This window comes from Bos mutus, chromosome 26 (assembly GCF_027580195.1).
Source record: "Bos mutus isolate GX-2022 chromosome 26, NWIPB_WYAK_1.1, whole genome shotgun sequence".
Lineage (NCBI taxonomy): Eukaryota > Metazoa > Chordata > Mammalia > Artiodactyla > Bovidae > Bos > Bos mutus.
In genome coordinates, this window is record NC_091642.1 from 35,884,237 (window position 1) to 35,901,761 (window position 17,525).

Here is a 17,525-nt window from a genome sequence, read left to right on the forward strand (position 1 = left end):
GATTTCCCCTCAACAACAAATGCCTTTTAACTCATTGGTATTGCTTTTTTCCTGGAAGCTGATGCTCAGTATTCTAATAATTGTGTTTTTCTCTCTATTCCATGGGAAGTGTGTAGATTTCAACTGTGTTGTGGGTTAAAGAGGTTTTTGAGGACTAAAGTCTGGAACCAAATCACAATGTTTAATACTGCTTCTCCAGGAAAGCGTTCTGAGTTCCACACAGCTCCTGAGAAATGAACTCTAGAACATGAGTCGTTTATAACCTGGAGACTGAGTGTGTCACACACTTCCCATAGATTTTCATTAGTGACACAGAGCTGAAAGTTGTTGGCCTGCTCAGTGCCACAGAACACACAGTGAACAATAAAACAAGCAGACAAACATGGCTTAGCAGCCAAGCATATCGTCCAGACCCCCTGCTGGAGTATGAGGCCAACAGAGCTCAAGACCCAGCTACTCAATATGCTGAACCTATAGGTTCTCTAAACACTCCATGATTTTGAACGGCCATGTATGGTTTTTTAAGATGTATTATATTCCACTGCATGTTGAAGAACCATATGTTTCACTACAGCACATACAGATTTTGAAAACCCCATGGGAGAAAGCACTGAAGTTGAAAAAGTTTTCCAAGGGAGCAAGGTAGAGATACAGAAATTAGCTTGGAGCTGAAGCCAACCTGCTAACTATATTATTCAGCAGAAACTACTTACAGACAGATATCAGAAACCATTAAAGAGCTGCAAAACAGAAAGTTAAAAGAAACTCCCAACTCTTGCGTAAAACCCAATTCAATGATAACTCATCAGCTGATGATCCAACAAGTCCCAGAGATGGGAATGCTGATCTCAGAGTTCTGATCTGAACAGGAAAGTGCAAAGAGCAATGGAGATCAACTTACTATCAGGGCAACAGACACCTTAACTAATGGCCTCCTTTTTTCTCCCCAAAGGTCTGTGTAAGACTGGAGGCAGCCTGCCTGGGAACCAAAACACAACATTTGGGGAGCCTGGAGATATGTCTTTTTGCAATTAATAGAGAAGAAACAAAGTGGCTTTTATTGACTTTGTTCCTTTGCAGCCAAACCATTTGTCACATGGACCATTAACTCTACTTCCAAACGCTTTGAACTCTTAGAGTCACTTCCACATTATTTGGCATTTAACTCCCTGCAGTCTGTTCTTTGAATACTTGGTGCATGCAAATCTGGCTGCCTCACTAGGATCATAAAAACTTAAAGGCAAGAAAACTGACTTATATGTTATTAGGATCTCCCATAAGGCCTACACACTGCTTGGCACAGGGTGGGGATCTGATACAAAAGCCTGATTAATGCACAGGATAAGCTCCTTACATAGAGTCTCAAGCACTGAAGCTCTGCCAACTCTATATGTCAATTTCAACTCGAATTCCCAGGAAGATCACTGATGCAGAATGCAAGCTTGGCAGTTACCAGGAGCCGCATCAGAATAGAGAAATCTTGAATCCTGTGGATAGGGGAAACCCTTACTACCTAGAGACTACAAGTTCCATGGGTGAGAAAGTGAAAGGGAAAGACACTCAGTTGTATCCGACTCTTTGCGACCCCATGGACCGTATAGTCTGTGGAATTCTTTAGGCCAGAATACTGGAGTGGGGAGCCCTTCTTTCCTTCAGGGGGTCTTCTCAACAATTTCCCTGGGGGTAAGGGCTATGTTTTGTCCCCAACCCAGCACCCAGGTGCTCAAAAAACGTATGCTGAATGTATGAAACATATATGAATCCAAGTTTCTCCTCTTTAGTCTCTGGGATTAGTGGTCCCCATCTTGTGTTTTTCTTCACTCATCATGTATAACCGATCCACAAAAGTTAAAGGGACACTAGAAAACAAATCAGCATGGCACCCACATGGTACACAGACAGGTGTGGACCTCCTCTAGGGTCTTCCCAAGGGGTGCTGGGGTGGGGCGCGGTAGGGGAGGTTGAGGGTCAAGGAGGAAGACCACTGGTGTGATAATCGCAGGTCTGGGGCTTGCTATGGAGGGACGACAGGGGCTCTCCTTGAGAGAAGTGGCAGGATGTCAGAGAGAGTTCTTGGCAGCCCCTGAGCAGTGGAACGCTGCTCTGCATGGTCCCTGTCTGGTTGGCAGCTTCCTGCCAGGGAAGGATGCCAAGTGGGTGGTGACAGCTGTGCAGTGCACGAATCTCCACTGGTGCACGGCCATTTCTGACCTGCCTGTCCACCACTTGTGGGAAGTAGCTGGGAAGTTCTGATGCAGAGACCCTATTCTCCATTAGTTTTCATTTCTTAGCAGGATTTCTGACTATCTTGTCTTTTAAGATGGGAGTTGCTGGAAGATGGCCTTTAGCTTCTCTAGTCAACATCAACCTATTAATTCTGTGTAGGCAAGAGAACTCTATTCCACTCTGTTTTGAGTGAAACAGTTGGTTTTCACTGTGACTACATGACTACACTTTTACGAGCTTTTTTATTTTTATTTTTTTACAGTAATTGACATCTGTCATAGACCACCACTAGGAGAACTCATCTATTAGAATAACTTAAAAAAATTAAACACAGCATTTAGTCATTTACTTCTTTTGAAAAAGAAACATCAAAATCTTAGCGTTCATTATTCAGAATGCTTATACCTTAAGGGATTTTGGTAAAGGACTATCATTTTATATTCTTTTAAAGCAGCTACCTTTTCTGAAAGTTGTTGATAAGTGGACTCAGTTTTCCATGAGGAGATGCATAAATGTTAACTCAGATTCTTTTCTGCATTCAATGATGAAGAGTTAAAAGTGAAATTTCAGACAGTACCTTTCAGCATCATTCGTCCCGTGGATCCTCCAAAAGAATTGAGGAGGCTGCTTCTTGCTCCTAAAGATGTGGTGGCTTCCAGGAGAGAGCCGGTGATGTACTGAGATATGGAAGTCCTTTGCAAGGTGGCACGATACTCACACACCGTGTCTCGGACACATTGCTTTAAGTACGGACCGACACTGATCCTTTCATGGGCTGTCTCGGAGGCTGGGAGCTTGGCGAAGAAATGGAGAAGAGATCTAATTGTCTGTTCTGTGGCTTCTCCCCTTCTCACTGCACTGTAGATCTGTGAATAGCACAAAGTACAGGAAGTATTAATCTAGTTTCTTAGAAAAGCAAATTAACTTGTTGACAAAATGCCAAGATGACTTATTAAGAAAGAAGTCTCGGTCGCTCTAAGCGCAAACACTCGTGAACACTGGGCTCATACATTAACCTGAACATTCTACAGACACCATTTATTTGGGAAAGCTATGTGCAGTTATGAAATAGGTCGTTCAAACAACCCTGCTATCAAACAGAGCACTTACGACTTGTACCAACCAAAAATATATTCAGCTCAAATTTCTCCTCCTTCTCTTTATCAGAGCAAAGCTCGTCTACAGTGGGACAAGGGCGTACCTTTCCTATTTGTCAATCTGGACTCTCTTGAGTGACTCCCCCAGATCTGTCTATCTGTCTATCTGTCTATCTCCAAGGAACCCTGAAAACTCACATTCATGAGGAATCCTCCTTTCATGCTCAGAATGAAATAAGGGTGAGTGGGTTAAGGGGCAGGATAACTTCTATATTCCCTTTTTTGGTTATAAGCTTTCAATCCATCAGCTTGGACCAAAGTTTTTGAATCCTTTTCCCCCCTCTTCCTCCCTCACCCCCACATCCAGTGAGATGACAGATCCTGCCACTTCTCCTTCCTTTCTTCCTTCTGCCTCTGCCGCTATCCTGATTTCCTCTTTCCTTCATCACCTGAATTCACCAAGAATTATCTCAAAGAGATTGGATTATTACAACATTTTCCCAGCCATAATTCCAATCCATTTCAGTGCAATTGTTCAACAAATGTTTATGTAGATCTGCTCTGTGCAGGGCACTGCATTGAAAGATGTGAGGTGTTTACGAAGAGTAACAGACACCTCTTGTGCTGTAGGACTTCACAATCTAATTTAGAAAATGAGACCTGAAAGTTATGAAGTTTGGCATTATATCTGGGAGGTATGGGGTTTTGTCAAGGTCTCTGGGAAGCCAGAGCCTCTTGGCAGTGTATAAATGCCAGAGAAGAAAGCTAACACAGGGTGAATTAACCTAGCTTTCTGATGGTGGAATAAAGGTTTACTATACTGTGTTGTCTCCATCATGCTACCTTGAGCACCATGCCTTGGTTGACAATTGATGCATTAAATTAAAAAATTGTTCTTCTGTGTTTATATACCAGTTATGTGTTAGGCCTTGGTAAATACAACAGCTTCTCCTCTCCAAGAGTTCACAGTCTAATAAGGAGGGTGAACAGATAAAAAGTTCAGGGTAGGGCGACAGTGGAGGTCATCTCTGCTGACAGCGATGAGTGGAGAGGGAAGGGAAGAACCTTGCATGCCCTTCAGACTCTGCACGCACCCTTGTGATGCTGCACACTCCAAACCTCACCTTAACTAGCATGCCAGGGTACTCAAAAGGACCCCAATGAGCTAGTCTGTGGTGACACCCTGACTAGACTTCTACTCTGCCTTCCTTTGCTTTCTGGTATATACTTTCCATTTGAAGACAGAGTGTGGAATCTTTAACTTTAATTCTGTCATTAAATTTCTGGTGGCCACAGAGATGGTGTGCTGGGACAGAAGGAGCCCAGGCTTCGGGGTCAGGTTTGTGGGGTTGCACACCCAGCTCTGCCTTGACCAGGCAGAGAGGATACTAATGCCCATTCTTAGAGATGTTCTGGGATTCCCCCCGACAATACATACAAAGTGCTCAGTCTGGTGTCTAGAAACGGTGCCCATTAGCACTGAGCAGGAAGAGAATGGACCCTGCTCTAAACAATCATCAGGTGATTGTATAACAACAGAGCACAGAGCACAGTCTATGAAATTCGCTGTGATGGAGTTATACCCTTGCTCTTATGTGCTGGATAATGTCATCCTAACCTTATTTGGGTGTATTGTGAGGATAAATGGGGGTAGAGAGTTGCAGAGCTCAGGACATGCTTTTCTTCTCCCAGCTCCAAATCATACAGGCAATCTCCAACACACTAAGTCTCAAAAGAGTCCTTCAGAAGTAAACACTGGATGTTCAGAGAAGAGAACCCACTGTGAGATTTGATAGGTAAAGATAAAGAAAGAAGCACGGCTCTAACTGGGGCAGCTGAGGGAGGCAAGTCACATGGCAAGTAAGGGTGAAGAGGCTGGAAAACAGTGTGTCCTGGGGACAGTGAGGAGAGCAGGAATTAAGAGCAGAGCGTGTAGGGAAATCACTGGGGAACTGAAAAGGTCAGTTGGCCTGACAAAGGACAGCCTTGAAAGTCAAGAAAAGAGATTTAATCTATCAGAGATGGGTAGCCCTTCACTTTTTTTGGTCTATTTGTTTTCAGCAGAGGAATGCTGCTAAAAAGGCCCAGTGGCTCAGTGGTAAAGAACCTGCCTGCAGTGCAGATGCAGGTTCAATCCCTGGGTTGAGAAGATCCCCTGGAGGAGAGCATGGCAACCCACTCCAGTATTCTTGTCGGGGACATCCCATGGATGGAGGAGCCTGGCAGGCTACAGTCCATGGGGTCGCAAAGAGCCAGACATAACTGAGTATGCACGCACACACTTGGATATATTAAGTAATTATTCAGCCTTGCTACCAGCTGTTCCCAAGCCCTCCAACTTTTCTGAAGAAAGGAGAAATCAAGAGTTCTAAGAATACATCCCTGAGCTGTTGTCACTACTGCTAACACCCCATCCACATATATCTACAGGTCCTACCATGATCTGGACTAACACATGTCATTCATGCCAACTTGATAAGCTGAATTCAAAGATATGGAAGTGCTTAGGGTACATGTTAAAATATAGGCAATAACCCCTTACTAGATCATCCATTAAAAAAAAAAGCAACTATCGAAAATTTTACGTACATCGAATGGGAGAAGGAGGCAGTATAAAACAGTGATTATGAGTGCTGCTCTGAAGTGTTGGTTTGAGTCTGAGCTTCTCTGCTTCCCAGCTGTGTGACTTTAGCTAAGCTGCTTTGCCATCCTATGTCTCAGTCTCTTTTTCTCCAATACAGGGATATAATACATATTATCTGTCCCATAAAGTTGTAGTAAGAATTACAAGCTTTGATAAACACAGTAATAGGACTGGAACAGCTGCTTAATAAATGTTCAACAAATACCGGTTTTTATGATGATGGTAACAAGGATGATTGCAATAGACTACAAAAATGACCATACATTATTCCTTCACAGATTCCAGGCCAGGCTTGTGATTTGCTTAATTAATGGGAATTCAGTAAATGTATTGCCAGTGAAGTCTGCAGCGTTGGAGCTTGCTCTCTCTTGCCACTTTTGGGAATTCTGAAACAACTACCAAGCGAAGGAGCCAGAACTAGCTTGCCGGAGGATGACGGACCACGGCTGAGTCATTCCTGTCACCTTGGCCAATAGCCTGCCAATAGGCAGATTCCCTGGTTGCTCAGAGGGTAAAGAGTCTGCCTGCAATGTGGGAGACCTGGGTTCGATCCCTGGGTCGGGAAGATCCCCTGGAGAAGGAAATGGCAACCCACTCTAGTATTTGTGCCTGGAAAATCCCATGGATGGAAGAGCCTGGCAGGCTACAGTCCATGATGCCACAAAGTGTCAGACATGACGGAGAAACTTCACTTTCTTTCACTTTGCCACTGGGCACCCACATCGTGAATCCCTCCTAGATCATCCAATGGCTCCTCCACCTGCCATCACAGACATATGAGAGAGCCCAGCAAAGATCAGCTCATCCAAACCAGGAGCACCGTCCAGACAGTTCACAGGAACACGAGCCACATAAGTGACTGCTGTATAAACCATGAAGCATTGGGAATGCCTTGGCACATGGCAAAAGTCAACCTACACAATGATGATGGGGTAGGTGCAATGATAAGTATTTCCTTGCATATCTGAATCCACACACTAGCCCTATGAGGTTGATTCATTTTGCAGATGGGGACAGTGAGCCTAGAGAGACAGAGTGAGACAGTTAACTTTACACAACTAGTAAGAAACTGAGCCAAGACTGAAATTGGGTTTGTCCAGCTCTGTGGTTCCGCTTTATCCATTGCCCTAAACATGGTCACACCCAAAACCCAAACAACATGATTCAAGAAAATGTTGTTATTTGGCAAGAGTGTTAAGTGATGTTAACATTGCAGTTGTTATAGTTTTTATTCATGATAATTCCTTTCATGGTCACACTAAAGTACTTTGGAAAACAGTCAAGTTATGACTAATGAATGAGCAAATATGTTTCCTTTTTATGGAGATTTGTAGTTTAAATTACAAGGTGAAAAAATATATAAACTTTATCTCACTTGATTAATGTGGTAATAGAAGGTGCTGAAAATTAGACAGACTAATGCCCTATATGGGTCAATATCTTTTTTGATATAAAATCAGCACCTTACAACAGGGCATCCAGTCTTGGTAAACAGATATGTGTCCATCCATTCATCCAACGATTGATTTTTATTTATTGAAAACATACACTGCGCCAAGCCCAGTGGCTCTGGGGATCCAGCAGAAAGCAGAAAGAACTTTTTTATTTTACTGGAGGAAGGCAGACAATAAACAAGTAAATCAAATAAGTTAGCTAAAAATTGCAGGGTATTATAAATAGTCGATGGCAGCGTACTCCAGTGTTCTTGTCTGGAGAATCCCAGAGATGGGGGAGCCTGGTGGGCTGCCGTCTATGGGGTCACACAGAGTCGGACACGACTGAAGTGACTTAGCAACTTAGCAACAACAATAAATAGTCAAGATACATTTCAGATATGGACTCTACAGGACTTGCTAAAGTCACTGGGAATGAAGGAAGGAAAGGAGTCAAAATTTTTATAGTTGGCCATTGTGGAGTTCTTAGAACTTTTAAGATCTATATATATTTTTTAGATTCCACATAGAAATTATAACATATTTGTCTTTGAGATAAATATAAAGCATTTGTCTTTATAGGTACATTTGCATAACATAAATATAAATTAATATAAATATTGTAAATCGACTATACTTCAATAAAAAAGATTTACCTAAAGAACTATAGATCAATGTTGCCAAAAGTGCCCTTCATAGCACCTATGTTTACCCAGCACTGCGAACCGTGAGTGGGTCCTCTCCATGGAATTACACTACTTCCACTATGGCAGGTGCTGCGTTTGAGAAGCATGACCTCAATATTATGAAGTTACTTGCATAAAAGCAAGCAGTCCTTAGACAATACTTAAGGAAACATTTGAAGTTCCTTGTGACTCAAGAAACCAACACTGGGACATGGAGTTCAGATCCAAACCCAAATAAAACAAGCATCCAAGGCTGGGTAATTCAGAGAGAGATGAAATCAAAGACTTAAGAGCACCGAAAGACATAAAGCAGCCAGGCACATCGGGTCCACAGCACTCACCCAGGAGGAAAGCTCCTTCTTCTGTACAGCCAGAAAGGGCCTTGTCTTATCTTGACTTCTACTTGGGTCAAAGAGAGTGCTTGACAAGGGGAGTCAATTTTGTACTTGCTCTGTTCCAAAAGCTTTCTTTCTAGGGTCAGAGCTCTGGAAAATCACAATGTTCTAAGGTCTGATAGCGTATCTCCTGAAAGTTTTCAGCAAGAAGGAGGCTTGTTACTTAGGTGTCCACTGACCCTTAACAGTAATACTTGTGGGCTTCCCTGGTGGTTCAGACAGTAAAGAATCCACCTGCCAAAGCAGGAGACCTGGGTTCAGTACCTGGGTCAGGAAGATCCCCTGGAGAAGGGAATGATTACCCACTGCAGTATTCTTACACTGGAAATCCCATGGACAGAGGAGCCTGGCAGGCTACAGTCCATGGATCTCAAGAGTTTGACACGACTAAGTGATGAGCGCACACACACACAACAATGCTTGTAATCACCGCAACATCTAATGAATGTTTAAAATGAAGTAGGCACTGAGCACTGAGACACGATTTCCTCGAAACTCCAGAACAGCTCTAGAAAGAGGTCCTACTATTACCATCACGTAAAAATAAGGCACTAATGTGCATACACCTGACTCAGCATCATTCCCTGCATCTCTAAGCCAGTACTGGTAGCCACCAAACCAAACAATTAGAGAATCCTATACTGCAGTTGTCAAAGAAACCTTTTTTTAGAGAGGGTAGATAGCTTGTGGGAAGCTCCTGTATGGCACAGGGACCTCAGCTTGGTACTCTGTGATGACCTAGAGGGGTGGGATGGGGTGGGTGGGAGGGAGACTCAAGAGAAAGGGCATATATGATATGTATACGAATAGCTAATTCATGTTGTTGTACAGTAGAAACTAACACAAAATGGTAAAGTAATTATACTCCAATTTAAAAAAAAAGGCTAGAAAGAAAGGTAGAGTAGATGCAAAGTAATGATAAATTTACCAACAGCTGAATTCACAACAATGGTATTGACCGTTAGACAGTGGAATCATACTTTAAAAATCTGAAAACAGAACCTAGATTACCATGGGTATTGCAGTAGTGATCCTGCCACCTCTCTTTACGGTCTGTTTCCTCCCTCTAGAATGCAACTTCGAGAGGACTTTATTTCATTTTCACTGCTCTATCACCAGGGTCTGGAAGTTTCGGCATTACAGCTTCTCAGTAAATAGCTCTTGACTGAATTAATGAAGGTCTTTTATATCCTCACCAAGAAATTGGCTAGAATCCTTTAGTTTTTTGGTCATGATAGTTTTTTGGTCATGACCTTACTGGATTCATCTAAACCACAGGTGACATTGTATTGTCACCTGTATGTGCTGAACATCAGATACAGAAGTCACATGAAATAGCACCAAATCTTTACAAAGCATTCAGAAAAGCTGCAACCAGATGAGGCTCTAATTGTGATCTGAGGGGCTCCCCAGGTGGCTCAGTGGTAAAGAATCTGCCTGCCAATGAAGGAGACACAGAAGACATGGATTCAATCCCTGGGTTGAGAAGGTCCTTTGGAGGAGGAAATGGCAACTCACTCCAGTGTTCTTGCCTGGAAAATTCCATGGATTAGATGGAATTCCATGGATTAAATTCCTCCATTCCATGTGTTAAATTCCTGGTGGGCTACAGTCCATGGAGTTGCAAAGAGTCGGACACAACTGTGTGACTGAGCATGCATAAGCACGTACACAAATGTGATCTGCTCTGAGAAATTCACCAATAGTTTAACATTATCCCATTTTCATTTGCTGATTTTCCTAAGAGTTGAGAATGCTTAATCAGATCTAGTCTCCATCCTGAGTTTTCATGAAAATGATGATTTAAAAGAATCGTGGGGCTTAGAGAAAACAGATACGGATTCAATATGGACTTTCTGGATTCAGCAAATGCTGAGTTGCAGTTACAGAGACTATGGCAGATGCATGAGGACAATGACTGAAAAAAAAGACAAACTCTGTCATGTGGTCAAAACCCAGCCCCTGCCACAGTTTTCTATATCTAACATGAAGGCGTCAACTAACATTATCCCCACATCCCTCTTAGTGTTACTGTTTGATGACCAATACGTCTCAGCTTTCTTAAATGGAGGACAGAAGATATTAATTAACCTTAATTTTAATGATAATTTTGATCATGATACTTTTTAATTTTTTTGAGTATAATTGATTTACAATGTTACCTTAGTTTCTGCTGTACAGCAAAGTGAATCATATATACATATACACACATACACTTTTTGTAGATTCTATTCCCACATAGGAGAAGGCAATGGCACCCCACTCCAGTACTCTTGCCTGGAAAATCCCATGGATGGAGGAGCCTGGTGGGCGGCAGTCCATGGGGTCGCTAAGAGTCGGACACGACTGAGCGACTTCACTTTCACTTTTCACTTGCATGCATTGGAGAAGGAAATGGCAACCCACTCCAGTGTTCTTGCCTGGAGAATCCCAGGGACGGGGAAGCCTGGTGGGCTGCTGTCTATGGGGTTGCACAGAGTCAGACACGACTGAAGCGACTTAGCAGCAGTAGCAGCATTCTCACATAGGTCATTATAAAGTATTGAGTAAAGTTGCCTGTGCTATACAGTAGGTTCTTATGAGTTATCTATTTTATATATAGTAGTATGTGTATGTCAGTCCCGATCTCCCAGTTGATCTCTCCCCACCTTCCCCCTTGGTAACCATGTTTGTTTTCTGCATCTGTGACTCTGTTTTGGAAATAGGTTCATTTGCACCATTTTTCCTAGATTCCACATACAAGTGATATCATGTGATATTGGTCTCTCTCTGACTTTCTTCACTAAGTATGACAATCTCTAGGTTCATCCATGTCACTGCAGATGGCATCATTTCATTCTCTTTTAGACCATCATCATTCTTGAATACAGCATACAGTCAGTATCTCACTTATCAGTGTTCTCCTTCAATATCATCTGTCATTTCTCCCTAGTGACTACATATCCACTTCTAACACCACCCTTAAACTCCCCATAATGTGATTCTTAAAGTAGCCTGAGCTGGAAAAACAAATAACCACGGTTGTCTGAACTGAGTAAACTGAGAGTTAACAGGCTGGAGAACAATGCAGGAGCCTTCCTCAAGGAATCAAGTGTGAGAGTTGTGGTTTGGAAAGCCATTTTACTGGTCTCATGGGCCCCTTTCCTGAATTCTGGAATTCAGAAGCAGTGTTCTAGAAGGCTGAGATGCTGGAAGCTTGATTTCTGATGGATGTGTGTGTCTACACAAAATGCAATGACATAAAAACTGCCAAGTTCCCTGAAGAGTCAACAAAAACAGTGAGGCTGTTATGGGCTGGAGGGTGGTAGCTGAGGCAGCGTGGAGGCCGGAGTGGTAGGGATGGGGAGAAGGAATTTGGTAGCAAGTCCGTTGCTTCCTTTGCTCTTCATTCTACATTCCATTCAAGTGCCTGTGCAGAGAATTCCATTCTACTGAGAATATTCAGACCATGCACGAGACACTGACCAAACAGAGCTCCACAGAGCCAAAAATAAAGACTTTGCTAAGGCCAGGCCAATTAACCAGAGCTATGCCACCCACTTCTGTAGGAAGTCAAAACTTTATGACTGCAGGAAATATCTAAGAAGGAGTGTGAGGGGATGTCCCCAGGACACTTGATAATCTGGGAAGGTAAAGGCTGGGAATGAATGCCCTTCCACATATCTTCCTCCAATCCACATTTTACACTTGTGTTCAGATTTTGCCTCCTCCATGCGGCCTTCCCCCAGCTTCAGCAAGAACCAAGCATCACCTTTTGAGTTCCAGCTGCCCCCATACAAAACTCTACTTTCTGTAGACTGGGCAAGCTGCTGTTTACTCCCCTTCCAGGCTCTGAGTTCCCCAGGTGGGGCCAGCAAGTTTTGTTCCACATATTGTCCCCAGCAGGAAGCACACTGCCTAGCACCTTGCAGGCAGTGAAGAGCGGGGATAGGGGTGAAAGCACTGAAATCCTTAGAGCAGGTGCTCAAAGTGTGGTGCCCAGAACAACAGCAGCATCACCTGGGAACTTGTTAGAAATACATATTCTTGGGCCCCACCTCAGACCTATTAAACCCAAAACTCTGGGGTTGGGGCCCAGAAATCTGCATTGTAACAAGCCTTCTAGGTGATCTTGATTCCTGCTAAAGTTTGAGAACCTGATATTTTATGAGATCACATTACCTTTCATTTCTGACTGTACTTCTCATGTTATCCATCCCATAAACATGCTCATCCATGCCATCTGCCTTCTAGAATGGGAGCTCCTGAGGGCAGGGGTGAGGTGCTCATGTCTCTCTATTTCCCCAAAGCCCCTACCTCAGAGTCCAGCACAGGGCCAACTCAACAAATGCTATTTTCATGAAGAAGCATCTCTTGCAGAAATTCCCTGCAGCTATGCATGTACCAGGCCTTTCTGAAACGATGCTTCTGGCCTAATATTTCCCAAGATGAATCATGTCTGAGATACTAATTCTACTGGGAATTACCATACAGATGAATCATATTCATAATGAGAAAACCTGGCTGCCAAGGAAGCCTCTTGAAAAAAAAATCGAATCAGTACAAATGGATTATGTTGGGAGGCTTGTGATGTCAGGCTGTGAATTAGGTCGACAGAAGGGATTTAAAGGCCTGAACTACCAGGCTCCCTGCAGCTCTAAGGAGCAGCGGGTCAGTTAATGAATCACATGGGGACAAAGCCCCTGCAAGACAAAAACAAACTTTCACAAATCCTCTAGATTGTGTTGCCCTGGCTCAGAGGCTTGGGGCAGCATTCTTGCTCAGATATGCACATGAGAAGCTATGAGGGAAAGAAAGTTCCTGAAGTCCTATGGCTCCAGGCTGCTGTGTCCACAACAGGTAGATGAGACCAAGCTCAATCTGTAGGGCTAGGTTGTTTGCTTCCTGAGCCCCAGCTGGATCCCTACTCACCAAACTTCTAACTTCCCTTCCTCTGCCCAACTCAAAAGGATCAGTTCAGTTCAGTTCAGTTCAGTCTCTCAGTCACGTCTGACTCTTTTTGACCTCATGGACTGCAGCACGCCAGGCCTCCCTGTCCATCACCAACTCCCAACATCAAACTCATGTCCATTGACTCAGTGATGCCATCTAACCATCTCATCCTCTGTCGTCCCCTTCTCCTCCTGCTTTCAATCTTTCCCAGCATCATGGCCTTTTCCAATGAGTTGGTTCTTCACATCAGGTGGCCAAAGTATTGGAGTTTTAGCATCAGTCCTTCCGATGAATATTCAGGACTGATTTCCTTTAGGATGGACTGGTTGGATCTCCTTGCAGTCCAAGAGACTCTCAAGGGTCTTTGCCAACACCACAGTTCAAAAGCATCAATTCTTCAGTGCTCAGCTTTCTTTATAGTCCAACTCTCACATCCATACATGACTACTGAAAAAACCATAGCTTTGACTAGACAGACCTTTCTTGGCAAAGCGAGGTCTCTGCTTTTTAATATGCTGTCTAGGTTGGTCATAATTTTTCTTCCAAGACCAAGTGTCTTTTAATTTCATGGCTTCAGTCACCATCTGCAGTGATTTTGGAACCCCCCCAAAATAAAGTCAGCCACTGTTTCCCCATCTATTTGCCATGAAGTGATGGGACCAGATGCCATGATCTTAGTTTTCTGAATGTTGAGTTTTAAGCCAACTTTTTCACTCTCCTCTTTCACTTTCATCAAGAGACTCTTTAGTTCTTCTTCACTTTCTGCCATAAGGGTGGTGTCATCTGCATATCTGAGGTTATTGATATTTCTCCCAGCAATCTTGATTCCAGTGTGTGCTTCATCCAGTACAGCATTTCTCATGATGTACTCTGCATATAAGTAAATAAGCAGCCTTGACATACTCTTTTCCCAATTCGGAACCAGTCTGTTGTTCCATGTCCAGTTCTAACTGTTGCCTCTTGACCCACATACAGATTTCTCAGGAGGCAGTTAAGGTGGTCTGGTATTCCCATCTCTTTAAAAATTTTCCACAGTTTGTTGTGATTAAAAGGATCAGTGGCACCATCTATCCTGATGGCTCCAAGAGGCCCCTTTCTGCCTGGGTCATTGTTTGTGGACCAACCAACACTACCTTTCCTCTTTCTACTCTTTGCCTGAAGACTGCCCGAGGCTGACCTCCTGGAACACACTGCTCTGACCACCAAGGGTGGGATGGAGAGCAGATGCCTTAGGGTGGAGAGAAAGAACCTGGTCTTTTCATCCTGTGATCCTGTTGGACTTCTAGTGCTACCACCTACTAGCAGTGGGAAAGTAACTTGTGTTTCTTTAATGGAGGTTATCACAGGGTTGTTATAAACTAGGATTAAATGAGATAAGATAGCTATGGGTTCTCCAACTACATAGCCCTGGAGGATCCTAGTGTTCACTATAGCATCCATGCCTGAATCTCTAGAGCTCTAAGGCCATGACTGCTTGCCTGCAAGACCAGAAACAACTTCCACCCTGCACACCTCTGACCCCTCCCCCTCCTAGTTATTCTGGTGCTCCCAAGGCAGTGGAACCTCTTCTATGCTCAGGAGTAAGTTTGCCCAGCCTCCTCAATGTGAACTCATGTGGAGATGTCTGAGTGTTTTCTGATCCACAGCTCTGTGAACAATCAGACTCTGAGCAAGTGCACCTGCAGTGCTATAAATGCAAAGTCTTATTACAGTGCCTGGTTACATAGGTGGCATTCAATAAGTAGGAACTTCTTAATAATCCTCTTGGTTAACACGGGAGTTACAGCATGAGTCCTCTCTCCCTCCAGGTTCCTTCCTTCCTCTCACTTCTCTGCTCTCTTCTTTCTCTCTAGGTTTTTCCTGGAAGTGTCTTCTCCAGCTTCCTCTGGGCCCCCACAGTTTCTTCACTCCACAGTTTTTTATTCCTCCCCAAGTTCATGTCCCCTGTTTTGCTTTTTTATGCTTTATTTCTTATTGTTATTCCTCTTAACTCGTGTCCCGTTTTTCCTTGCTCTGTCCTCCCATCCTCCTCACTTGCTCTCCTTTTCTCATCTCTCTCCTTCACTCTCATTTCTTTTCACTCCCTTTTGATCTGGATCCTTTGAGCTTCAATTCCATGGGCAAAGGAAGAGGGTGGGAATAAGGAGCAGTACTGACTGGTATGATCTGCAAACTGAGACCCTCCTCTAGTTGTGAGCAGCTGTTTGTCATTATTGAATCCATGTGTTTCTACTACCAGAAAACTGCAGTGCTTTAATTCCTGAAAGTCTCTCCTGTGATGGGAGCCAAGTGAATGGTCAGTAGAGAGAAGCTAGGGACATTCCTCCCCCGCATTGCCAAGGAATAGAACTCAGTGACTGAGCCAACACTGGACCCACCCTCAGCAACAGGACCCAATGTAAGCTGGCCTTGACCAGCTGAGCTGGTTGCAGGCACGATAACACTGACTTCAGAGCCTAATGCTACCAAGTAGACTTGAGAGCTGTTTATAACAAGCTGTGTAGACTCTCAGGTCTCATCTGAGGGTAGAATCAGGCTTAGCCAGTTAGGGAGCATACTTCAGGTAGAGCAAGTGGACTAAGTAGCAGTGGGTGGATAGAGACCACCGAGTCTCTAGGACCTGGAGCCACCAAGAGCCCAGTCAGGTCAGAAGGCAGCCTGGGGAGGGTCTCTGCAACAATCAGGCCTCAGGCAGGGGCACTCACCCAGGGGAATCCTCTGAGAAGCTTGGACTGGCAGCCAGGGCAGACACAAAGTCTCTGGCTGCACTTAAATTTCTGAAGGAAAAGGTATTTATGCCTATGAATAACTTCCTTATTTGGACACCAATCATTCATTTGCTCAACAAATATTTACTGGCTGCCTACTTTGTGCCAAATAGCATTCCAGAAACTAGAGACAAAATGATGAATAAAACTGTTTTTATTCTCAAGAAAAGTTTCCAAGCATCAGGGGAAGTAGGCCAGAATGTAGGCAATTCTCTGATGGCAGGCAATTCTGCAGTAGTGTGAATACAAGGTGCTTCAGAGGGAGGTCTTAGAAGACCATGGAAGGCTTCTCCTAGAAAGTGACATCTACACATACCCTAAAGACAGAGAGCTAGCCAGGCAAAGAGGAGGCAAAGGAGAGGGACGAAAATGTTTTAGACAGAAGGAGTGCCATGTGCAAAGTGGCTCCCTATTAGAGCTAAGAGAATGGGCAACGAATCTGGGGAGATAAGCAGGGTCCTTCTGAGTCTTTACAAGTGGATGCCATTTGAGCCCAGAACTGTTTCCTCTCACAAATATTTTCCAAGCTAACTACCATGGAATTGTCTTCAATAGAAAAAAAAAAAAATGGTTTACAGCTAGAGGGTTATACTTCCTATGCCTGAGGACACCTATCACCTCTTCAGGGTGTCATGCTAAACACTAAGGATGCAACATCAAACAAGACCCAGTCTCTCTTAACTCACCAAGGGGATAGAGATGATCGCTTCCAAGATTTCTTAAATGTGCTAGTTTCCTTGTTATTCACAAAAACCAAAGACGTGCCCAACACACCTGCTAACCTGGACTAAGAGAGACCATGGGTTTCATTCATCCCCACAGTGTAACACTGACAGAGGCACCCCATGGGACGGGCTGCAGGTTAAGACTTTTCCTGTCTAGTAGGAGGTGTGGAGCCAGATGGAAATGGGAAGGCGCTGAAGGAAACGTGACCTTCCTCTCTGCCTTTGGAAGATAGCAGAGGAAAGAAAAGCCTCCGAGAAGCTTCTAAAATATGAAGAACTGCAGAAAAATAAACAGGTGAATGTGTTAGAATTGTACTCCAGTTCATGGAGAAGAGTAAGGATACTCTGTCTCATCCCCAGATAGAGAATGTCTGCCCCGTTACAGAGGCTGTCAGCTACATGTGTGTCGGAGTACATATGTTCAGAGATAGGATTGCACAGAGAAACTGAAGGTCAAAGACATTTCAGAGGGCTCAAGGGTGTGGGAAAGTCATCATCTCCCACCTCCCTTATGACTACCCTGTAGTCAGATTGAAACGCTGTGGTTATCCTGAGCGGCATTCCAAAGAGCTCCATGGATATCATTAAAAACAAAACAAAACAAACCTAAAGTTGACCA

The 17,525-nt window shown here is 43.8% G+C and overlaps 1 protein-coding gene across 2 annotated transcripts in view; it reads right to left on the reverse strand.

Annotated features, from left to right (window-relative positions):
• PLCE1 (phospholipase C epsilon 1) overlaps positions 1 to 17,525 on the reverse strand; it is a 372,454-nt gene that overhangs the window by 191,461 nt on the left and 163,468 nt on the right. For both annotated transcript variants that reach the window (XM_070363815.1, XM_070363814.1), the window contains exon 3: positions 2,804 to 3,092. In XM_070363815.1, the coding sequence (XP_070219916.1) occupies positions 2,804 to 3,092 (289 nt within the window). The remainder of the gene's footprint in view (positions 1 to 2,803; positions 3,093 to 17,525) is intronic.